Genomic DNA, 23,928 nt, shown 5'->3' on the forward strand with positions numbered 1-23,928 from the left:
ACTTTGCTGGGGGTTGGGTAGGCATGTGGTTCAGTTGATGGTGCACAGTTGATGGTGCACTTGCCTAATGTGCATGGGTTCAATCCCCAGTACCACATAAAACTGGATGTGGGCTGCATGCCTATAATTCCAGTATTCAGGAAGTAGAAACAGAAGGATCCTGAGTTCAGGGTCATCCTCAGCTACATAGTAAATTCAGGGCTAGCTCAGGTACATGAGACTTCATCTCAAAAAACAATTTTTTGGCTAGGAAAATTGGAAATCTAAAAGGCAAATAGGAGGAAAAAAATAGAATTATTCATATATGATTTCTGAGTAAGGGATTATTTCACAAACAAGGCAGACAACAAGTACAATTGGATCTTTTACCACAGCAACAGTGAAACTTCTGTTCCTATCCTACAGAAAATCTGTAAACAAATTAAAAGATGTACACAGGCTGAGAAGAGTCATTCATAAGGTGTATGAATATTGAAGGATCTATATTTAGACTGTATACCTGACTCTAGAACATAGCAAAGGGAGGTACAGTATAAAGCAGGGCACAGGACACATGCCTACGATTCTACCATTCTGGTTACAAAAGCAGGGAGTGGCACATTCCAAGACCCTCTGTCCAAAAGCAATATAAAAATAGAGAATGTGGCAGAGAAAATTTCTGTAGTTAGTGAGCATGAGAGATACTTGAACTTACAGGATGATCACAGCAATGTGTATTAAAACTGCTTCAATGGGGCTAGAGAGATGGCTCAGAGGTTAAGAGCACTGGTTGCTCTTCCAGAGGTCTTGAGTTCAATTCCCAGCAACCACATAGTGACTCATCTTCAATGAGATCTGGTGCCCTTTTCTGGCCTGCAGGCAGAACACTATATACATAATAAATAAATCTTTATTTTAAAAAAAAATGTTGCAAGATGCCACTTGATAGTCATCCGATAGCAGAAATTAACAGTTTGGGAGTATCTATCAAAGTAGTAAATGGCCTTCATTGGTCCACTCTTAGGAAATCGTCTTTCTGACACACTTATGCATTGGAAAGTGACTCGTGTCCAGTACTCATTGCTGCTTTACGTACAGTTACAAAGTGATGGGAATATTCTAATAACCAGTTGTCTGGTTAGTCATAGAAATCACTACAGTGGCACGTTAAAGATGAGGTTTCTGTGTGTGCTGAGATGGAATTCCAAGAGTAAGGTAAAATGGAAAGGGCAAGAGAGTGTATCGATTTCCCTTGTGTATTATTGTGAAGAAAGGAAGGTGAGATAAGCCTATACGTTAATGTGTCTGCCTGCCCTGTGCAGATTGGCCCTGCAAAGAGAAGCAAAGGACACATATAATAGAAAAAGCTTTGTACTACCTAAACATTTTAACCAGGTTATGTAGGTCATTGGGCTCATATCCTTGCATTCATACAGATCTCCAGAGTTATATAGATTATTTCCCCTTCTTGGTCCCATTTTCCACGTCTGTTCAGAGCAGTGTACCTTCTTCATCTAATGCAGTCAGTGTAGTGCTTGTCTTAAGTCAGAGTGTGCATTGTTCACACAGTGAGTGCTTGGTGTGTGCTAGCTATTTGGATACTTTCTAAGTACTACACGCTATGATATTTGTGATGACCCAAATGCTTCCTATAAATTTTGGTTATCAATACCATAAATTCTGTTCTAATCTTTGGGCAGGACAAAACATAAAATTCTAGTAACTACTTTCTGCATTTAATGGTTCTGTGGATCTTCTTTTTCTCTTACGTGTACTTTTCTTTTTAGAAATGTGAACATAACTTGAGCAAGCCAGAATTTAATCCAACATCTATCAAATTCAAAATCCAGTTGGTTGCTGTGTAAGTATTTTGGGTTGTTGATTGAGGTTTTATGAATCTTTTTCAATGTGGATTATCTTTTTAAAACATTTAAAAAGGGAAAGAAATTACATCAGGATAGTCTTTCTGTTTCTATTCTGGTTTTGAATTTAGTTGAATAGCATGAAGTCTCAAGTACATCTATAAATATAGACTCAAGGCCATGTGGCCTGAGACTGTGGCACATCTTGGAATCCTGGCTTCTGGGAAGACAGAAGCAGGAGTGTGTTTGTTTTGTGTTAGTGACTGTGTTCTGACATGGTCTCTGACAATATGGAATTATAAAATATCTAAGTTAAGACTTTTTTTTTTTTTTTTGGTTTTTCAAGACAGGGTTTCTCTCTGTAGTTTTGGTGCCTGTCCTGGATCTCGCTCTGTGGACCAGGCTGGCCTTGAACTCACAGAGATCTGCCTGGCTCTGCCTCCCGAGTGCTGGGATTAAAGGTGTGGGCCACCGCCGCCTGGCCAAGACTTTTTTTTTTTTTTTAATATAAAGTATAGCAAATTGAAGAGTACTCTGAAACTATGTTCAGTTTCCTTCCTGGTTCTGATAACATTTTACTGAATGGACTAAAAGTGATTAAGTTAGAGTTAACTCGCTGCAGGTTGTCAGTGGTTGGGGATTTAAAAAAAAAATTATTAGGCAGGCCTGTTGAGGGAGCCAGCACTCTGATACACACACACACATGCACAATAACAGTGTTGTGGGGTTTTTGTTTTTGTTTTTAATTTAGCTGGATTTAATGGTGCATGCCTTTAATCTCAACACTCAGGAAGCAGGGGCAGATAGATCTCTGAGTTTAAGGACAGCCTGGTCTACATAGCAAGTGTCAGGCTAGCCAGAGCTATGTAAGTTGTTTTTTAATTTAAAAACTGGTTTGTTGGTGCACACCTATAGTCTCAGCACTTGGGAAATGGCAGCTGATTCTTTTTGTTAGTTTGTTTTTTTGGTTTGTTTTGTTTTTTTTTCGAGACAGGGTTTTTCCTGGAACTCACTCTGTAGACCAGGCTGGCCTTGAACTCATAGAGATCCACCTGGCTCTGCCTCCCGAGTGCTTGGGATTAAAGGCATGTGCCACCACTGCCCGGCTATGGCAGCTGATTCTATTCTTTTGACCTCACCTCCCAAAAATATCACCTAACAACTAAGAAAAATATTTTGAAAATTAAGGATAAGTCTAACTTTGGTGTAAAAGATCCCTTTGTAGCAAGACGAGAATTCACTAAAGAAAATGAACACCCTTGACCTTGGCAGAAGGAATCATGAGTTGTAAAGGATAAAATTACCAATGTCCTGAGACAGGCGGTAGAACAGGTAGAAAAGTGCTTGGCATTTATGCCAACGCATAATGCTCTGTGTAGAATTCCCACCAACTGGAAACATAACAATTGAAAAGCAATGAGAATGGGCTGTGGGACAAAGAATTTGAACAGGCATCTTATTTAAGAGAAATTCCAAATGGCCAGCAGGTGTGTGAAGAGATGCTGAGGTTCCATAGGAAAAGTTAAGTAGCAGCCATCATCGATGAGTCTGTCAGTTAGGCAGGTACCTACATGAATTGTTGATAGGATTGTGATTTGCAAGAGTGTTTGTGGAGAGCAAGCCGGAAATAGCCAGACAAATTACCTTGATGGTTTACTTTGTTTGGTGTTTTTGAGACAGGGTCTCTCTCAACCCAGACTGTCCTTGAACTCACTATGTACAGAGTGATCTTAACTCCTGATTCTCCAGCCTCTACCTCTTGAGTGCTGGGATTACAGGTGTGTGACAGCACTCCATGCTACATAGACCTTTGACTCAGCAATACTATGGAAGGAATTTACTCTCCAGGCGCAAAAGCACCAACAAAGATACATTTGTGAGGATGTACATTACATCTTTTTCATGGAAAAGCTAAAAGCAGCTCTAACTGACTATTAACACGGAAATTACTGATTAAATGGACAGTCATTTCTACTGCAGAATATTATGCAGCTGTTTAAAAAGAAGCCATTTAAGTCAAAGGGTTAAAAAGTGCTGGTCTGGCAAGTTAGGATCTAGAGAGAAACAGGTGTTGGAACTACCACTTGACTGTGTTTCTCTAAGTTTATTTTCATCATCTCTAAAATTACTTTCTGCTCAAGATTATTGAGAAAAGAGCCCATAAGTTGTGATGGTTGTTATTACCATGTAATAATAAATCACCATAAAATGTGTTCACTCTCCTAACCACCATTGTGCAGTAACAGCTGACTGTTGAGAAGAGACAAAACTACCACAGTAGCACATGTGAACCACAGGATAAATTCCTCTTTATCAAGTTTTTAATATTACGTTTTCCAGGTAGTGGTAGCATATGCCTTTAATCCCAGCACTCAGAAGGCAGAGGCAGACAAATCCCTGAGTTTGAGGCCAGCCTGGTTTACAGAGCAAGTTCCAGGATAGCCAAGGCTACACAGAGAAATCCTGTCTGGAAAAGCAAAAACAAAACAAAAAAGGGACTGGCCTGAGAAATGGCTCAGCAGTTAAGAGCACTGGCTGCTTTCAGAGGACCCAGGTTCAGTTCCCAGTACCCACATGGCAGTTCACAACTGTCTATAAACTCCAGTTCAAGGGGATCTGACAGCCTCATGACACAGACATAACATGCAGGCAATGTACATAAAATAAAAATAAATTTTTTAAAAAAGAAATTATGTTCATAGGTGATAGAAATTAGCTAGCAATTTAGGGGGAAAAGACTCCAAAGAAAAATAAACGGTTTCTCCCTTAGCTAAATTGACAGAAATGTCCATGACAGAGGCAGGCCAGAAACAGCAGTAATGTTTGGAGGCTCTGATCCTTGATCTGGTTCCTAGATGATTTTAGGATTGCCTCTTCAGAGTAGGGGATGTTAGAGGAACAGTAAAGGCCCTTTAAGGAACAACCAACTCTGGTCAAGAGAACAGAATTTCAGTTGGGCCAAGTCAATCACCTGGCCAAGGGACCACCTTAAGGCAGGCCTACCTTAAATTATGCTAAAGAGATGGGTGGAGTAACTAGTCCTTTAATGAAATGTGCTTTCCTCCCCCAAATTCCTGGCCCTAGTGCAGTCCCTTCAAGCAGAGCAGCCATGAGGCTCTATACCTTTCCCTTCTTTCTATCTTTTTCAGGGGCTGGTGAGATCTAAAGATACTTTTTCTATATCTTGGGCTTCCTCACTCTCTGTAAAGCTGCTCTCCCTGCCATGTGACTGCTTGTCTGCCCTTTGTCTGACCTCCATCCCAGCTTAAACAGCACAACTATTGTGTCCTCCTCTCCATTCTCCTCCTCCAGGCAACTGCTGAGATTTACAGCTTGCCTGACCTGGGTTGTTTTCTCTTAAACTCTAACAGTAAAGGTATCCTCAAGTTTAAAAAGACATGCGCATGTTCATTACAGGCAGCTGGTGATATAGCTCAGTACTGGGCGGAGCACTCGCCTAGCTGTGAGGATCTAGCTTGACTGTAGTACAGGGTACAGAAATTGTGCTCACTACAGAAACCCTATCTGCTCAGTGTCATTTTCTTAAGCCTACTCTGTCGATTTTTCTGACAGCGTGGTAGAGTCAGGTGGCAGTGTTAATACAGATGCCCTGGCTGCACCTCAAACCTGCTGAATCCAAATCTCTGGCAATGTGGGATAGGGGCCATTGAATTCCGAAAATACCTAGTTTAAATACTGTGCAGCCTTGATTCTGAGATACTTTTTTTCCACTTCAGTGTTGTAGGCATGCTGTTAACTTATTCTCCATAATGGCCTCTGGGGGTGGGGCAGGGCAGCTCCCACATTTATTTACCCCAGGAACTCTTGAGGAGAGAGTGATAAGAGACTTAGATAGAAATATAGAGGGGAGAGAAACAGAAACACAGGATAGCCTCAGGTGGCCCTGGATCCTTACCCACTGGCCAGAACTTTATTCAAAAGGGCTTTTATAACAATGCCAAAGGGCAAAGCAAAAAAACCTCCCCCTGCTAGATACAGCCAAGAGTAGACCTTTCCAAACACCTGGCACCCAGGCCTGTGGTCCAATCATCTTCTTATGCAGTCCTGCTGGGTAAAGCCACTAGGAAACCTCGGGCTCCAACAGCCTCAGTAGGTAAATACTACATTAGTTATTTTTCTGTTGCTATGACAGATACCATGGCCAAGGCAACTTATAAAAGGAAGTATTTAGTTGGGTTTGTGGTCTCAGAGGGTCAGAGTCCATGATAGCAGGACAAAGGCACAACAGCAGGAACAGCTGGGATCTTACATCTTGAACAGCAAGCAAGAGGTAGCGAGAACATGAATGGCATGGTGCTGGAGCAGCAGCTGAGAACTTACACCCTCCTGGGGCGGGTGGGGTTTGAGGCAGGGTCTTTTTTTTTTTTTTTTTTTTGGTTTTTCGAGACAGGGTTTCTCTGTGTAGCTTTGAGCCTTTTCCTGGAACTCACTTGGTAGTCCAGGCTGGCCTCGAACTCACAGAGATCCGCCTGGCTCTGCCTCCCGAGTGCTGGGATTAAAGGCGTGCGCCACCACCGCCCTGCCATGAGGCAGGGTCTTATCCTGTAGCTCTGACTGTCCTGGAACTCACTAAGTAGACTAGGCGGAGACTCGAACTCATAGAAATCCATCTACCTCTGCCTCCTCAGTGCTGGGTTAAAGGCTTATGTCACCATACCCAGCTTGTGTGCTTACGTCCTTATCCACAGGTAAGAGTCAGAGAGCTAACTGGGAATGGTGTGGACTTGTGAAGCCTAACTGCCCTCCCCCAGTACAAACCTCCTCCAACAAAGCCATACTTTCTGATCCTTCCAAACAATTTCACCGTCTTCAGACCACACATTCAAACACGTGAGCCTGTGGGGGCGGGCGGGGACATTCTCATTCAAACCACCTTTATCACAAGGCAGCATCATGGTCTGTAAATACTGAACGGGCATTTGAACCGGGGCAGTTTTGAGCACCGACAAGCATTCATGCAGCTTGTGATTTTGAAGTCAAAGTTGCATATCGCTCAAGAGCTATGGATATTGTGGAGTTTCTGGATTTGAACCCTGGCACCACACCTGCCCATGCCCAGCATCTCCTTTTTTGTGATGAGGTAGCAGTCGTCGTCCCTCCACACACAGTTGGAGTGAACACTGGTACAACACTCAGATACTGCCTGGCATACGGCAAGCGCTGTGTGTGTGGTAGGAGTGAATTAGTGGTTATAGCCATGTAGAATGTTAGTTAATGATTGGATCTGTAACCAGCTACCTTGTAAGTGAGATTCCCTCAAATAAATTGATAAGGAAAACATATACTGCGCTACAACTATAAGCCCTAACCCAGCTCTCTATAGCCTAAAATTTCAGACAGAACTCGTTGCTAGTTTGGGTTCACATCTCTTCTCTTACTGTGGTGCTACAGGTCTTCGTATTCTTTTAATGTATTCTAGTTAACATTGTTTGTAGCACTAGTTTATGGGGGGCGGGGGGTTTAAGGTAAATAATCATTTCAAGAGACTTCAGTGAACATTAATACATGTTTTTATTTATCGGTAGCAACTATATTCCAGAAGTGAGAATCATGTCAATCCCCAACCTTCGCTACATGAAGGTTAGTACCATACTTATCGGCACACAGACTTAGTAGTCAGTGGCCTCTGCATGTCTGTATATGGGTGGCTGTGTGTGGAATGGGATGCTGTAGGGAAGGTTCAAGGAAAGGACAGAAATGATAAAGACATGGAGACTTGGTCTCTTTAAACTGGGATTCTTGCCAACAGCATGTTGGGGTGTAAGAAGCAGGTTGTACATTCTGTAAAGGTAGAAAGTGGGGAAAAGGAAGATGGCGATACTGGGTACCATAGGCAGCTTTCTGCTGTTGCCAGTAGGAGCTTCTCCATTGGCTCAGATGTGTGTGCATAGTGCCAAGAGCTGCCTAGGTTCTTTTCCACCGTGGCCCCTTTCTTCCACGGGCTTCTCTTCTGTGACTGATGAATGATTGACTCTTCGGCGGCAGCCTCTGGCTCTTTGCCGTCATGCTGCTCATGAAAAGATTTACAGCATCCTTTATTTACCAATCTCAAGAGCAGCAAATGACCATAGTATCAGGTTTGGGAAATCTTAAAAAAAGAGTTTGTAGTTTTAATGTGTCATTTTCCCCCTGCCCTTGGTAATACTTCTGGCTAGCCTATGGCTACAATGTTTTATTTTGGAATTTGGGGTTTTTTGATTTTTCTTTTTCATCCCCTAAGCATCAACTAGAGTGGACAAGAACTGCAAACTTTAAAATAATCATTTAGATAATAAATGTTTCTCAGACTTTCTAGGCCTAGTAACTAGAATCTGCCCAGCTTCTTTAGTGAGATAGCCACTCCAGAGTGTATGTTGCTAACACGGAAACATAAAGATCAGTAAACATTCTTAGGATGCTCTGGTGTAGAGGAACAGGAGTTGTTGCTCTGGAGAAAGGGGGTGATTTTGAGAATCATTTTGTGTAACACCTAAGAAGGTGGACCTCAGTGGGAGTGTGGCACATGTCTGAAAGATGCTTTTCTTATTCTCCAGGAGAGCCAGGTCCTCCTGACGCTTACAAATCCGGTAGAGAACCTTACCCATGTGACTCTGTTGGAGTGTGAAGAGGGGGACCCTGATAATATCAACAGCACTGCTAAGGTAAGGGCGTTTGTCCCTTTGGATAGACCCTGACATGGCCTTTAGTGGCTTCATTGGACATGGCTTAAAACAGTCCACACCGGCTCTCATTTCTGTGTGTGAGCCAGGGTCCTGATTCTACAGCCTTATTTTATGTAGCCCTCAAACACGCAGCCACTGCCTGTCAGGTCTCGGTGTTCTCACTTGGTCTCAGACAGGAACTCACTGCCTGACCTCGCTGTCTTTAGTACTCTCAGTACTTAGTACTCTCAGTACTTGGACTTCATCTCAGCCCACCCGTGTACCACCAGGCCGTTCGTCCTGCATTAGCTGCTCAGCCCTCTGACTAAAGGAGGAAGGCCACCTTCTTCGGCACAGCTTCTTGACGATGGCTGCTTCCTGTTCTTCCCAATTTAGCCTTTCCGGGTGCTGCTGTAGGGATGGCTGCACTGATGGCCGTCAGTGCCTGCTGGGGAGCTGCGTGTGCTGCTCAGTTGTACCCGAGCTCCTCCCTCCTGCTCTAGCTCCCCAGCACACACACCTTCCCATTCAGTTCAACACTCATTCTTGAGGACTCACCTCCTTCTAGAAGCTGGTGTCTCTCCTACATCCACTATTTATGTAGAGTACAAATAGCAGTGACTAAGTATTAAGATAATTTGACTGAATGAAATGTAGGGTTTTTTATAGTTTGCTACTGAGAGGTTGATGGATGTAGCACGAATCTTAAAGGGTCTTATTAATAAAAACAAACCTAAGGCCAGGTACTGGGGTGAATGCTGGAAGATCAGAGAAGCAGAACAAGCCACAGCCACCTCACCTTGCCAGTTCCTCAGCTGATCCTGTTTCCTCAGACTGGAAGCCTCTGAGTCCTCATCCAGAATGAATCTCAGCTGAACTGTGCTGCTCAAAAGCCTAAAAGCTTAACTAGCCTAAGTTCCTGGTCCTCACGCCTTAAATACCTTTCTGCTTTCTGCCATCACTTCCTGGGATTAAAGGCTCTTATTACCGCCTGACTGTTTCCAGTGTGACTTTGAACTCAGAGATCCAGAGGATTTCTGCCTCTGGAATGCTAGGATTAAAGGCGTGTGTGCCACCATTTTCTGGCCTCTATATCTAGTGACTGTTCTGTTCTCTGACCCCAGATAAGATTATTAGGGTGCACAATATTTTGGGGAACATAGTATCACCACAGATGGAATTTTTTAAATTTTGCAGGTGTGTATTGATTTGTGTATGTGCACGCTGTGTGCACATGGCACGTGCTTCAAGGTTAGAGTCAGTTCTCTGCTCTACCATAGGTCTAGAGGAACTAACTCAGGTCGCCGGGCTTGGTGGCCAGCACTTGACCCACTAAGCCATCCCACCAATCTAGTTGATGGACATTCTAAGAGAACTTTATGTAGTACTGACCCATAATTCAGTGTGATACTCACAGTGAGTATTTATAGAAGAAATGCCTGTGTCTCCAGCTGTTATCCAAAGAATATCACTAGAAAATTTCCTAGTGGGTTTTTCTTCTGCCTTTTAATGATTTCATTCACTAGCATCACCTCTAGAAAAAGATGACACATGTCCTTACATTTGTTTTTAAAAATAACAATAATAAGTAGGTGTGGTTGGGCTAAAAACGTAACAGCCTGGAATGTGGACACAGCATTCATCGATCAAGGCTTTATTGTGCCCTGCCACCGCCACCACCACCTACACACACACACACACACACACACACACACACACACACAGCACTGTAGCTATACTTAGTGGCTGATAGTTTCTGCTGGTCTCTGAGATAACAAGGTATAGACCAGTTACAACATAACAATCTAGCCTGTGCTCCACAAGCATAAATACACTCCCCCACCCCCAGTGTTCAGTGTCAGAAAGTCCTTGTGTTTGAGGGGGGATAAATTGTCTCAAATATGCCAGGAATTTTCTTAAAAATAATATAGCAAAGGGAATATGCACTCCTCTCCCCTTCAGAAGTAGCACAGTAAAAGAAGAAAAAGAGGAAAAGATGCAGTACGGCCCTGTGCCCTGGCCTGGTTAAATTCAGTAAGCTGTACTAGTCAGTTACTTTCTGTTGCTGCAACAGAATAACTGGTAACAACAGGTCTTGACAAAACAATCTAAGGAAGCTTATTTTGCCTGGCGGTCAGGGCAGTCATGATGCCTGGCCTCGAGTCAGTTGGTCACGGCTCTTCTTGGTATCTGTTGTGAAGTAGCGGATGACTGCGCTCAGCTTACTTTCTCCTTTTTATCCAGTCCACGAATGGTGCCACCACAGTTTAGGGTGGGTCTTCTTCCTACTCGGCCCAATCAGCCATGCCAGTAGGTTATCAGGTAAGCATTAGCCATCCTGCAGCCTGCAAATCCTCACTTGTTTCCATTCTTCATTCTCATGCTCAAGTTCCTCAGCGGTGTTTTAAGACTGTGTAAGGAGTATAAATGTGTCCAGGAACGCGATGCTCTCCTGTCTAGGCGGTGCTGCTGCAGTTGTCTCTTTTGCTCTCAGGTGGTGGTGCCTCCCAAAGAGCTTGTTTTAGCCGGCAAGGATGCAGCAGCAGAGTATGATGAGCTGGCGGAGCCCCAGGACTTCCAGGACGACCCTGAGTAAGTGGTCTTTCTGTGACCCTCAGAGCAGTCACCGGTCCAGGAGCCTGGACCCGTCCTTTGTGTTGCTGTGATCAGACGTGTGACAGGAGCGGCTGAGGAAGAAAAGCTTACTGAGCTCCAACTTCAGAGGGATTTTAGTCTATCATAGCAGGAGAGGCATGAAGGTAGGAGAGGCTTCGCCGATGCCTTTGACAGAGGCTGCCTGAGGTGAGGCCACAAGCTAGTCACAGTGTACAGAGAAAGCTCAAAACAGCTGGACTGGAAATGGGCGGATAACCTTCACATGTGTGCTTTATGTGGGCTGCTTTCCTCAGCTGGGGCCCACTACCTACCAGTTTCCTATAAGGGCTGGAGTGATGGCTAAGCAGTTAAGAATTTTCTCTGTTCTTCCAGAGGATCCAGATTCAATTCCCAGCACCTAGATGGTAGCTCACAACCATCTGTACTCCAGTTCTAGGGGATCGAATGCCCTTTTCTAGCCTCTGCAGGCACCAAGCATGTACATGATACAGAGACTTACAAGCAGGCACAACACCTATACATGTTAAATAAATGTTTTTAAAGGAAAATATAAATATCTCAGCTTCTTCTGAAGACACTCTTCTTTGATGGTCAGTAGGATGGTGATCGCAGCAGAGGTTCCCATGGAACCAGGAAATGACTAGGAGACTTGGTGATTCGGTTGACTTCTCATCTGCCTAATACTGTGCTTTTCTTTCCTTATAGCATCGTAGCTTTCCGAAAAGCCAACAAAGTGGGCATCTTCATCAAAGTCACCCCACAGCGTGAGGAAGGTGAAGTGACCGTGTGCTTCAAGATGAAACATGATTTTAAAAACCTGGCTGCCCCCATCCGCCCGATGGAAGAAAGTGACCAGGGCACAGAGGTCATCTGGCTTACTCAGCATGTGGAACTGAGCTTTGGCCCTCTTCTTCCTTAAAACAAAGTCACCTGGTGGGCAGATGTCCCCACAGCTGTGCCACCACAACTCTGTAACAGTGTGGAAGCTGCTGCTTCATTAGATGTGTTTATAAAGATGTACCCATCACTACTAAATCCTGTTCCTAGGAGTGGAGGCCAGGCCAGGATTGGGAGCACAGGGTCACTGCTGTTCCACTTGCTCTCTCTGTGGACACCAGGAAGTCTGTGTCTCCCGCACTGAGCCCTGCACGTTGAGTACCAGCCTAACTCCATCCCAGTAAAATGGGTGTTCCTCATTGGGGCGTTCGATTTACTCCCTGAGAAATGGGCCTTGTACCTGTCACAGTTTGACCGAAAAACCTTAGAATGGTAATCCAGAGAAGACCTGCTGTTCGTGCCGCAGCGTTGGTCTCTGTTCCAACTGCTTTCGGCATTCCATTAAGGATAACCTAGTAATTATAACCCTTCACTTGCCGTGGCTCTCACTTTGCCGTTGATTTCCATATGACAGAAGGATTGTCAGTGTCTCTAACTTTGTGATGACAGGACATGACTTTAAGGCACTCCATTTGTCTCCTGTGAAGGACTACAGTATACCTACCCGTTGCCCTTCATTTTCCTCAGTAGTACACGGGACTTCAAGGATTTGAGTTGCAAGCAATTACTATCATGAAGTTCCATTGTTTTAATATTACCCTAATATTCAGGGGCTAATGCTGCCACAGGGAGACAGCCTTTATAGATCTCGCTCTCTGCCCTTCTCTACTCTGGTTTTGTTTTGTTTTGGGGGGGGGGGTGGATTTTGTTTTTGTTTGGTTTTGTTGTTTGTTTTTTTTTTTTTTCTTTTCCATTTATTTTTTCACATAGGTTCCCTCCATGTAACTCTGGCCTGGAACTCCATATGTATACCAAGCTAACCTTGAACTCACCTGCTAGGAGTAAAAACACTTGTCACCACACCCAGCTCTCTGCTCTGTTGTGTAATTCAAGGAATGTTCTAATGTTGCGGGGTTTAGAAAGAGAGTCAAGACAGTTTAAATGGACATACTCAACTCTGGGATTCAGAGAACATTTTAAACTTTGCCTTTTTTAGCATGATATAAACTAACGTTTTTCCAGTGAGCTGAAGGAGAAGTTAACCATCAGTCTCTTAAATCCAAAACTGGATGTTAAAAAAGAGCCTTTCCCTTGGTGGGTATAAGACTTCTTGTGCTGGATCAAGTGAGACCGTTTTGATTGTAAGCCATAGCAGTTGAGCAAGGAGCCAGAGTGCTGGCCTAACCCAGACATGCCGTTTCTCTCAAGTTCTAACGTTGAGTTGCAACCCTTGATTTCTGGGATGTTTTCTAAAACGAGTTAAAAGTAGACCAGCTGCACCACTTTCCTTAAAGTGTTCCTAGCACATGGCCAACAGACCTTGGAAGAAGTTCCTGTTTACAAACCTCGCTTTGGTTTTCATTTTCTGTCTTTAGGAGCTTTGGTTTGGTTTGTTTTAAGGGATAGAGAATCTGGACTACAGATAGAAAATAGTCTTTGTTAGTTCCCCTTAAAAGAGGAAACTAGGAAGCTATTGAAAGACACTATCTTATTTAAGATCAAGCCAATTTTATGAAACAATATTCTCACAGAGTAATATATTTACCTCAGTATAAGAAAATATTGGTCTTTGATGTTATGGGAACAGTAAAGTTTAACCTCATAGAAGCTGGAACAGGAAGTTGGGTAATTACAAGTTTCAAACTACAGAAAGTGATTTTTTTTTTTATAACTTCACAAAGCCTCAAGTTCAAGCCTTCTGTGAAACCATTCCTCAGTGTCTTCTTGGGGTCGGGGGGGAATCAAAGTGCAGATGGCTTCCTAAGTCCACATATTGTGGAGACAGGCACAGTTGTCTGCATGCCTTTATGCAGTGAAACTGATACTCCCCAGAAAATGTTGACGTATGGGTCTACTCCTGGGTGATAAACACAAAAACACTTTTGAACATACAATTTCTGTTTAAGAAGTCAAGTTAACTTACAAATAACCGCTGTTGGCTATTTCAAGGTGAGTTTAGTGTAAGCTGGTCTTGTGTTCTTAGAAAAGGTTCAACACCTGCAGCTGGTGAATTAGGAGTTGCGCCGATCACTCTTCTGGTATTAGATCAGGTGCAGCTGTAGCTGGTGAATTAGAAATTGTGTCTGTGGCCCTTCTGATACTAGGTCAGTGCAGGGTTTTTATTACTAGTCAGTGTGCACCAGGACACAAGAGTTGGGAGTCCTTAGCACTTGAAACTACAATTTGGAAACTTAAAGCTAAGTTACTTTGGGTTTGTGAATTAATTTATACACCAAAATTTTCTTTTGTTCCAAATATATGCTATAGGCATACTGCACTAAATGTCACTGCATCTTTGTAATAAGCATCCTTCTTGGCTCCTTTTGGGGATGAGAGGCACTCCTTGACTTATGAATAGCAAGTTACTGTTTTGCCTTATTGCTTAATGTAGTGAAATAAAGCGACAAAACTTGAGTGTGTCTCCTGTTTGATTTCACAAATACTGGTTAGAAACTACACAACTCAGGGCCTAAAGATCAGTTCATAGATACAACTCTGTGGTAGGCACCCTTCCATTTTCTCTCTCTCTCTCTCTCTCTCTCTCTCTCTCTCTCTCTCTCTCTCTCTCTCAAATTGTTTTTATTTGGGGGAACATAGGCCAAAAGAGGGAAGCAGATCCTTTGGCGCTAGAGTTACAGGTGGTTCTGAGCCGCCTGCTGGGAACTGAACTGTCGTCTGCAAATGTTCTTGACTGCTGAACGGTCTCTCCTGCCCCTCCCTTCATTTCCTTATGTGAATTAACTTGATAGAGTAATTCACCAAGCCCTGCTTCGTGGTGGTGCATGCCTTTAATGCTGGTGGCACTAGAGAGGCAGAGGCAGGCAGATCTCTTGTGAGTTCAAGGCCAGCCTAGCCTATATAGTGAATTCTAGGACTCTGTATAAAGACCCTATCTCAAAAAAAAGAAAAGAAGTAGTTCCCTGGAACATACGGTGGATGTTGCTTGAGCTTATGCACATGTTTTCAGATGCATTGGTTGTGTGTTAGCTATGTACCAGCTTTCATCTCCTGGTTCATTATTTGCAAAGGTATCCTTTAAAATATACAAAATGGAGGATCTCTTAGCTTTCCCCATTGTGAGTAGCCAGCATTAAAGAACCTGATTACTCAAGTCTGTTTTTAGTGCATTTCTCTACTGAAGCCGGAAAGGATCTCCGTCACTTACAACATAGGATGTGAACAAACTCCTGGTGCTTGAGAGGTGAGCTAACATGGACTCCTTCATGGAGAGCTCTTTCTAGCCACTCAGCATCCTCCCACCCACTCCTGACGGGGCCTTTGCCCTACTAGTGTCCTGCTGGCCCTTCCAGGGACCCCCGTTGCCTGGATTCTGACTCTCCCCAACAGCAACTTGGAAAACAAGGACCTGGAAGTTGAAGTATGGTTAAAGGAGATCCAGGTGACATCTTTTGAACATAGGTGTTGTTCAAATCTTAAAAGGTCTTAACAAAAGACCCAGAGCCAGATGTCAGGGTGAAAGCTGATCAGAGAAGCAGAGCAAGCCACAGCCACCACCTGTAGATGTAACCAACCATCTTTTTAAATGAGAAACACAGAACCAATGCAAAGAGGTCAGAGCTAAGAGCTAAAACCTTACCCTTCCTCTGGGGTGGTCCTACCTCTCCGAACCGGAGCTACTTTCTGTGTTAAAGTCTTTATATAGTGTTTCTCCTTTGCCTTCTCATTGGTTGTAAACCCAACCACATGACCGCCTCATCACGGCCTGTCTGTATAGACCTCCAGGTTTTCTATGATTGGTATTGAGATTAAAGGCATGTGTATCCAATACTGGCTGTATCCCTGAACACACAGAGACTTACCTAGCTCTGCCTACCGAGTGCTGGGATTACAAGCGTACGCCACCACTGCCCTGCTTTCCTATGGCTTGCTAATAGCTCTGACCCCAGGCAACTTTATTTATTAACATACAAATAACATTTTAATACAAATAAAATATCACCATAACCACCTCTTATCTCACCAATTCCACGAATCCTCTGACTGAAATCCTCTTGAGTCTTCACCCGAAAGGGTCTCAGCTGAGACTGCTTTAGTTTCAGTTTCCTCATGCCTTATATATTTTCTCTGCCCTGCCGTCACTTCCTGGGATTAAAGGCATGTGTGCTTTCCAGTACTGAGATTAAAGGTGTGTGCCACCACTGCCTGGCTCTGTTTCCAGTGTGGCCTTGAACTTCACTGAGATCCAGATGGATCACTGCCTCCGGAGTGATAGGATTAAAGGTGTGTGCCACCACTGCCTGACCTCTATGTCTAATCTAGTGACTGGCACTATCCTCTGATCACTACACATAGGGAAAGTTAAATGAGATCCAAGTGGTATCGTGGTGTTGGGTTTATTTGATTTACGCTTCCAAATCACTGTTCATCACTGAAGGAAGCTAGGATAGGAACTCAAACAGAGCAGGATCCTGGGGGCAGGAGCTGATGTAGAGGTCATGGAGGAGTGCTGCTTACTGACTTGCCCATGGCGTGCTTGCTCAGCCTGCTTTCTTAGAGAACCCAGAACCACCAACCATGCCATGTTCCCACCCACAGTGGGTTGGGTCCTCTCACGTGAGTCACTAGTTAAGAATATGCCCTACAGGCTTGCCTACAGCTTAATCTTATGGATGCTGACCAGACTGGCCTTAAATTCAGAAATCAGCCTCATCTGCCTTCCAAGTGCTGGGATTAAAGGTGTCACTATGCCCGGCCGTGTGTGTGTGTGTGTGTGTGTGTGTGTGTGTGTGTGTGTTCGAACTGTCCTCTGCAAATCTTAACTGCTGAACTGTCTTCTGCCCCTCCCTTCATTTCTTTATGTGAATTAACTTGATAGAGTAACTCACCAAGCCCTGCTCCGTGGAATGTTAGGCCACAGGGAGGGGCAGCCCCCATAGAGGGATCAGCCACACTTCATATCCTATCTACGACCTTCCTTAAGCTGCTAAGCTCCTAGCATGAAGCAGCCCAGTGGTGGGGTTGGACAACAGGATTAACTCCCTGAATTACATATATCCTTAAATCCTATCTAGTACTGTCATTGATCTGCTAAGCTGAGAGAGCCCTGCCCTCTAAAGTCTATAAATACAAGGAATTCCTGTGTTCTGCACGTTGCTATTGGCTCTGTCCCAGATTTCTGGGCTACCAGTGGCCAGCATGATTAAAGGGCCTGACTGCCTGAAATAATAAATGATAGGAAACGATGCAGCTTCTAAAGTGGCTCCCCATCCAGTGCCCCTTTACCTGCGCCCACAGTTGTTCTTTTCCTCCTGTTGCTGTAGGTGAACTGTTTGTTCCCCGTCAAGCCAGCAGCCCCACCTCTTGCCCATTCTAGGACGTCAGTTCATCAGCCCCCTCACCTGCACTCTCTCTATCAGCATATGCATATGAGGTCCTATGTAGCCTATGGCTCATACCCTCACCACAGTTGGCTCTTTCCTCAAATGTTCCCTGACTGCCCATGTAATGTCCACTGCCTTCCCTATGTCCCTTCTTGCTGCATCTCCCCCGGACCCCCATCCCCAGCAAGAGTCACCAACAGACTGCCCACTGGTTCCTTTCCTGCCTCACTATCCCAGAGCCGTTAAGGCAGGGATTATTTTTATACTTGTATTTCCAAAGCCTACAACAAAGTTTGCCAAATAGTAGGCATCCCTATCTTTACTGAATTAATGTAAATGGATGTTCTCCCTGCATGTATGTCTGTACATGTGTGCGGTACCCATGGAGGCCAGAAGAGGGTGTCAGATACCCTGGAACAGGAGTTTCACACAGTTGTGAGTTGTCATATGGGTGCTCTGAAAGAACAGTCAGTGCTCTTAACCACTGAGCCATCTCTCCAGCCCATTTTGTCATTTTGTATTCTATCAGGTGTTTTTATCAAATGTTTTGTGCTTTCTTATGTTGTCTTCTCAATTTAGAATATTCTTCTCTCTCTTTCTGCATGTTAGGATTACTTCTCCCATCTAAATGTAATTTTAGCCAGGCAGTGGTGGTGCACACCTTTAGTCCCAGCATGCGGGAGGCAGAGGCAGGTGGATCTCTGTGGGTTCCAGGCCAGCCTGGTCTACAGAGCGAGTTCCAGGACAGAAACCTTGTCTTGAAAAACCAAAATAAATAAATAAATTTAATTTTAACCCACAATACTGACCTCTCCAAGGCAGGTACATCTTTCTTTCTTGCACTGTGGGTTTTTTTATATGCATATAGCTCTTCTAATGGGTTGCAAACTCCCTGAGAATCAATTCTAGGTCCGTTGTGTTAGGTCTCAGTGCACACATCCAGAAATGATACACTTGGCTTAGTTCAAGGATTTCTGTCTATTAGATTAAAAAACGAGCATTCCTCAAGAACTTGTGAAATGGATTCCCTTCCACAAAAGGAATCGTCTCCCTTGCCTCTGGCAGAAGGGATATATGGCTCTCCATTGACATACACCTGTGGCTGCATATCCCTCAGTCCCTGCTCACACATACCTGTTATGCATCTCAAGGCCTCACTAGCCTCCTGGCCCCTTAGACCTCCTCAAGTCCTACCCACTGCGACATAACCCCTTATAACCGACAGGACTCTCCCACCACTTCTGCTGTCATCTCGGCTGTCCTGGCCCTGGCCATGTCCAGCTGTTTCTTTTTCTCTCAGTTCTGAACTTTTCAAGATGCCTATGGATGTTCTCACTCTCTCTTATTTACAGTATAAACCTTCCCACAAATAATGGAGCAGCCATTTCAGTGCCTTGTTTACTGTGCCCCTCGAATACACATTGATCATCTGTTTCTTCTACACTCCATTCAAAGAGCAACCTAGAGCAAACTCCAACCCTCAGGCAATTGCATTTCAGCCTTGCTTCATATATGATTTTCTGTAACCATAAATGCGGTGATTTCAAGAATGCACCAGCCAGGACTGAAGAGATGAGTCGGGAGTTACAAGTCATGGCTGCGTCCAGAAGACCTGTGTTTGATTCCCAGAACCCACGTGGCAGTTCACAACTGTCAGGTCCAAATTCTGGCTGTTAGACAAATGTAGTCAGGATTTTCTTTGGACCACCAACCAGCTCCCAATTAAAGACACAGAGACTTATCATTAATTATGAATGCTTGGCCTTAGGTTAGGCTTGTCCCATTAGCTCTTTTAACTTAATTTAACCTGTTTCTGTTCATCTACATTTTGCCTCAGGGCTTTTTACCTTTCTTTCATTCTGTATGTCCTATTTTCCTGTTTCCTCTGTGTCTGGCTCGCCCACCCCTGGTGTCTCTTTTTCTTTCTTTCTCTGAGCCTAAATTCCTCCTCCTACTTACTCTTCCTGCCCAGAAGTCCTGCCTATACCTCCTCCCTCTCTATTGGCCATTCAGCTTTTTTTTTTTAAAGATTTATTTATTCTGTATACAGAATAGATAGGGTGCCAGATCTCATTACAGATGGTTGTGAGCCACCATGTGGGTGCTGGGAATTGAACTCAGGACCTCTGGAAGAGCAGTCGGTGCTCTTAACCTCTGAGCCATCTCTCCAGCCCGCCATTCAGCTTTTTATTAGATCAATCGGGTGCCTTAGGCAGGCAAGGTAATACAGCAACACATCTGTACATACTTAAACAAATAGTCTGCAACAGACAAAAAGCCAGCATTCCTCAGGAACTTGTGAAGCTGGTTCCCCTCTACCAAAAGGAGCCATTTCCTTATCATCAGCAGAAGGGACAAATGGCCATCTGAGGTGCCTATTAACACACCAAAGTGCATGCTGGCCTCCAGGCTCCTTCAGTATCACAAGTTCCCGTTACACATTTCAGAGTCTATGCTGGCATCCTGGCTTTTCTCACCCCTTACCCTAAACTTCTCCAGCTCAAGGGCCTCCCTCCCCTCGGCCACTCACTTCCTCCAGCTACTCATTTCTCCTTCTCATATTTCGGCTATGTGCTCTCTTGATCTTCTTGTCCTCTCTTGGTCCTCTCTTCTGTCTTTCTTTCTTGCTCTCTCCCTCTCTCCTCTCTTGGCCAGGTCCAGTCTAGTGACCATTTTCAGTCGACTACTTTTTCTGTCTGCTCTAGACTCTTCCAGATGCCTCTGGCTGTTCTCTCCCTCATATCTACAATTAAAGCCTGCTTAACCATACCTTGGAGCAGCCACATCTTCAGTTTATACAACAACCATGTGTAACTCCAGTATCAAGGGAACTGACACCCTCTTCTGGCCTCCATGGGCACTGCACACACATGGTGCACAAACACACATTAAAAAAAAAAAAAAAGTTAAGACCAATATCCATTTCACGCCTAAAAGTCAACACTCTATACTCTCCCTACCTTAACTCTTGCCTTCTTTCTATCATTGTTCTTGTTTGTGTGTGTGTTTATTTTGTTTTGTTTTTAAGGCATGTTCTTACTATGTAGCTCTGGCGGTCCTAGAACTCACTATGTAGACCAGGCTGGCCTTAAAAGAGATCCACCTGCCTCTGCCTCCCAAGTTCTGGGATTAAAGACATATGCCACTATGCCTGGCCTGGTTGGTTGGTTGGTTGGTTTTCTTTTTTTTTTTTTCAATAAAGATTTTTTTATTGTGATTTTTCTATGCTGGCCTGTTGTTTTTAAGGCTACATATTTAATTAAAATGATTTGACTGCAGAAGCTTCTGCCTATGGTATAGGTATGTGTAAAGAGTGTCACCTCTACTCAAAAACACAGTGGAGGATCTGGAGAGGTTGTTCAGCAGCTAAGAGTGTGGACTGCTCTTACAAAGGACCTAAGTTAGATTCCCAGAACCCACTAAGTTGCTCACAACCCCCTATAATCCCAGCTACAAGGGGACCTGATGCCTCTGGCTCTGTGGGCACCTACACTCATGTGCACATATCCACACAGAGACACATAATTTAGAATTTTTAAGTGAATGTTCAAAAATCATAAATGTTCTTATATGAGAGCTGAAGTGGCAGGGCAGTCCAACAATCTAGATTCTGAGAAGGGACATAATTCTCTAAGACAGAGGACACGCAGTGTATGAGTTCCTTTTCTATCACTGTGACAAAACACTGTAACCAAGACGACTTATAAAAGAACATGTTTATTTGGGCCTACAGCTCCAGAGGGTCAGAGTCCATGATGGTGGAGCAAAGGCATGGGAGCAGGAACAGCTGGGAGCTCACAGCTCAAAATGCAAGCAGGAGGCTGAGAGTTCAGTAGAGCTAGGACGCTTCTGAAGTTTCAAAGCCTGCCCCCTCCCTATGATGCACTTCCTCCAAGGCCATGCCTCCTAATCATTCCCAAACCGAGGTCCAAGTATTAAAACATATGAACCTATGGAAGTCATTCTTATTCAAACCACTGCATATAGCACATATGGATAGGAGTGAGGAAATCAACCAAAATTCTAAGGAATTGCTAATGGCCAAATAGGAGCCAATATGATACCATGTAACTGTAATCCTAAGACTTGAAGAGAACTAACTTGTGTGCACTCACAAGCTCTAAAACCTCCAGAGGTGGCAAGTTTGGCAGAGTGTTGCTTGATTTAGGGGAATATAGCAGGTGTGCTATAGGAGAGACATAAACTTTGCCTCCCTCCCCAAGCTCTTATCAAAACAAACAAACAAAAAAAAACCACAAAAAAAAAAAAAACAGAAAGCCTAAACCGCTGGAAAAGAAAAATCTGTCTCCCCAGATAAAGGCACATTTCTGCTGAAGCATAGATAGATAGATAGATAGATAGATAGATAGATAGATAGATAGATAGATAGATAGATAGATACAGACAGACAGACAGACAGACAGACAGTGTCCCTGGGAAAGACAAGATTCAGTTCTGAGACAACTCTATACCAACACCCTCTGTCCACCACTGTAGGAAGGGCAGAAACTTCCTCCTGCTTTAGGAGACAATGTAGGTTCAATATAAATAAGCCAAAGTGAGATATGAAGCCTAAAGCCAAATAGTACCAACATGGAAGCTAAACACAGAAGATGTCAGGACCAAGTAAAAGAACCGTGCCCTGGATAATTACCATCTCCGCTAGATTCAGACTGGCTACTCTGAGATATTTGGTATTTTTCCACAGTGGAGAAATGTCTATCTTGATTAACTGTTATTAAAAAGTTTTAATTATCTTTTTAACTTCTAGGAATTAAGAGTAGTAAATATTCAGAAACTGTTCGCTGAGGTGAAATAAATATAAAGGAAGGAAGAAGAAAAGAAGAAAGAAGAGAAGGGGGAGGAAGCTGAGAAAGGATTTCTAAGACCCAGTCAAAAAGCCTACTAAACACAAACTGAATTGTAAGAAGGGACAGAACTCCTTTATCTCTGTACTACCAATCTAGCAAACAGGAACATGCTTCAGTTTCTGGAAGCTTGGCAAGGGTACGAAAGGACATCTCTACTGTGCAGACATAAGCTGAAGGATGAAGCATGGACATTTGAGAAACCTAAAGAACAATGACAGAGGATAGGAAAGCCATGATACACTGACAGGAACCATCAAAACAACACAATCCAGACCCAGTTCAGTTGACTAGATCGTTCAAACTCTACACCATGGGGCTCAATAGGACATAATCCATCTTAAATCCAGGAGGATCAAGCCGGGCGGTGGTGGCGCACGCCTTTAATCCCAGCACTCGGGAGGCAGAGCCAAGCGGATCTCTGTGAGTTCGAGGCCAGCCTGGGCTACCAAGTGAGTTCCAGGAAAAGGCGCAAAGCTACACAGAGAAACCCTGTCTCGAAAAACCAAAAAAAAAAGAAAAAAATTAAATCCAGGAGGATCAGTATGGGGACAGAACATAAATCAGTCATTACTGTAGGCTGAATGTGGGGCTCAGTTGACTGCCTACAAGCACATCAGAACTTTGGGATGATGAAAGTGTATGGTGAATGTATGTAAAAAAAAAAAGTCATAACTGAAAATCTTTGAGCAGTTTGGTGATTGATTAGGTCAAATATTAAATGATCAGGCCTGGTGGCACAGACCTATAATCCCAGCTACATGGGAGACTGAGGAAAGAATATTACAAACTCAGATAGGGCCTTCCTGGGCTACAGAGGTAGTTCAAGGCCGGAGAGCAACTTAGTGAGACCCAGCCCCAAGATAAAAAAGAAATAATAGAAAGGGACATGATAGTGTATGCCTTTAACCTCAGCACTCAGGAGGCAGAGGAAAGTGGATCTGTAGTTCCAGGCCAGCCTAGTCTACATAGGAAGTTCAAGACTCCATATTGTGACCCACTCTCAAAATATTTGTAGAATGGTTGAGAGTTTAAAAACTCGAAAGCGCTGACTTATAAGACCTGTTTCATGTCGGAAGTTAGAAAAACTAATGCCTTGGGATCTGTGGATTCATCGGTTTTTAGCTCCAGGACCTTAAAAAATAAATACATAAAAGGTTAATTCATCTTAATCTCAATTTCCTTTTTTATAAAAGAGGAATCAGCATCCTAGCCATAATGGTAAGGTGGCAACATAAGATACAGGATTATCTAGCTACATACATGTGATTTCCTGATAAGGAATCCGCTTCTAGCATAAAGGAATGCCAAGAGATTCGTTGTCGTCTACAGTACACTTACTAGACGTTCTGTGCTTTTGGGTGCTAAATATAACAACGGAAGGGCCACTGGGAACATGAGAGGCGCAGGCGTCAGCGCCTGGCTGCGACTAACCGCGTCTCGACCCCAGCCTCGGCCGGTGGCCCCCGATCCGTCGCTTTATTCGTCGGCAGCCGGGACGCGCGCCGGGCAGCCGGGCGGAAGCGCCGTGGACCGCCGCGCTCTGACGCGAGGCCCCGCCCCGCGGCCGCCCTAGGCGCGCAGATTAGACGTAGCGCGGCGC

General features: G+C 44.0%; 1 protein-coding gene across 2 annotated transcripts in view; it reads left to right on the forward strand.

The window, feature by feature from the left end:
• The window catches only part of Dctn4 (dynactin subunit 4), a 33,304-nt gene extending 18,774 nt beyond the window's left edge, over positions 1 to 14,530 (forward strand). For both annotated transcript variants that reach the window (XM_052742231.1, XM_052742232.1), the window contains 5 exons: positions 1,767 to 1,840; positions 7,388 to 7,442; positions 8,396 to 8,503; positions 10,998 to 11,095; positions 11,825 to 14,530. In XM_052742231.1, coding sequence (XP_052598191.1) covers positions 1,767 to 1,840; positions 7,388 to 7,442; positions 8,396 to 8,503; positions 10,998 to 11,095; positions 11,825 to 12,038 — 549 coding nt within the window. In that variant the 3' untranslated portion in view covers positions 12,039 to 14,530. The remainder of the gene's footprint in view (positions 1 to 1,766; positions 1,841 to 7,387; positions 7,443 to 8,395; positions 8,504 to 10,997; positions 11,096 to 11,824) is intronic.
• The last annotated feature ends 9,398 nt before the right edge of the window (positions 14,531 to 23,928 follow it).

Source organism: Peromyscus californicus, unplaced genomic scaffold, assembly GCF_007827085.1.
Source record: "Peromyscus californicus insignis strain IS unplaced genomic scaffold, ASM782708v3 Scaffold_17__1_contigs__length_78620276, whole genome shotgun sequence".
NCBI classification, from domain to species: Eukaryota; Metazoa; Chordata; class Mammalia; order Rodentia; family Cricetidae; genus Peromyscus; species Peromyscus californicus.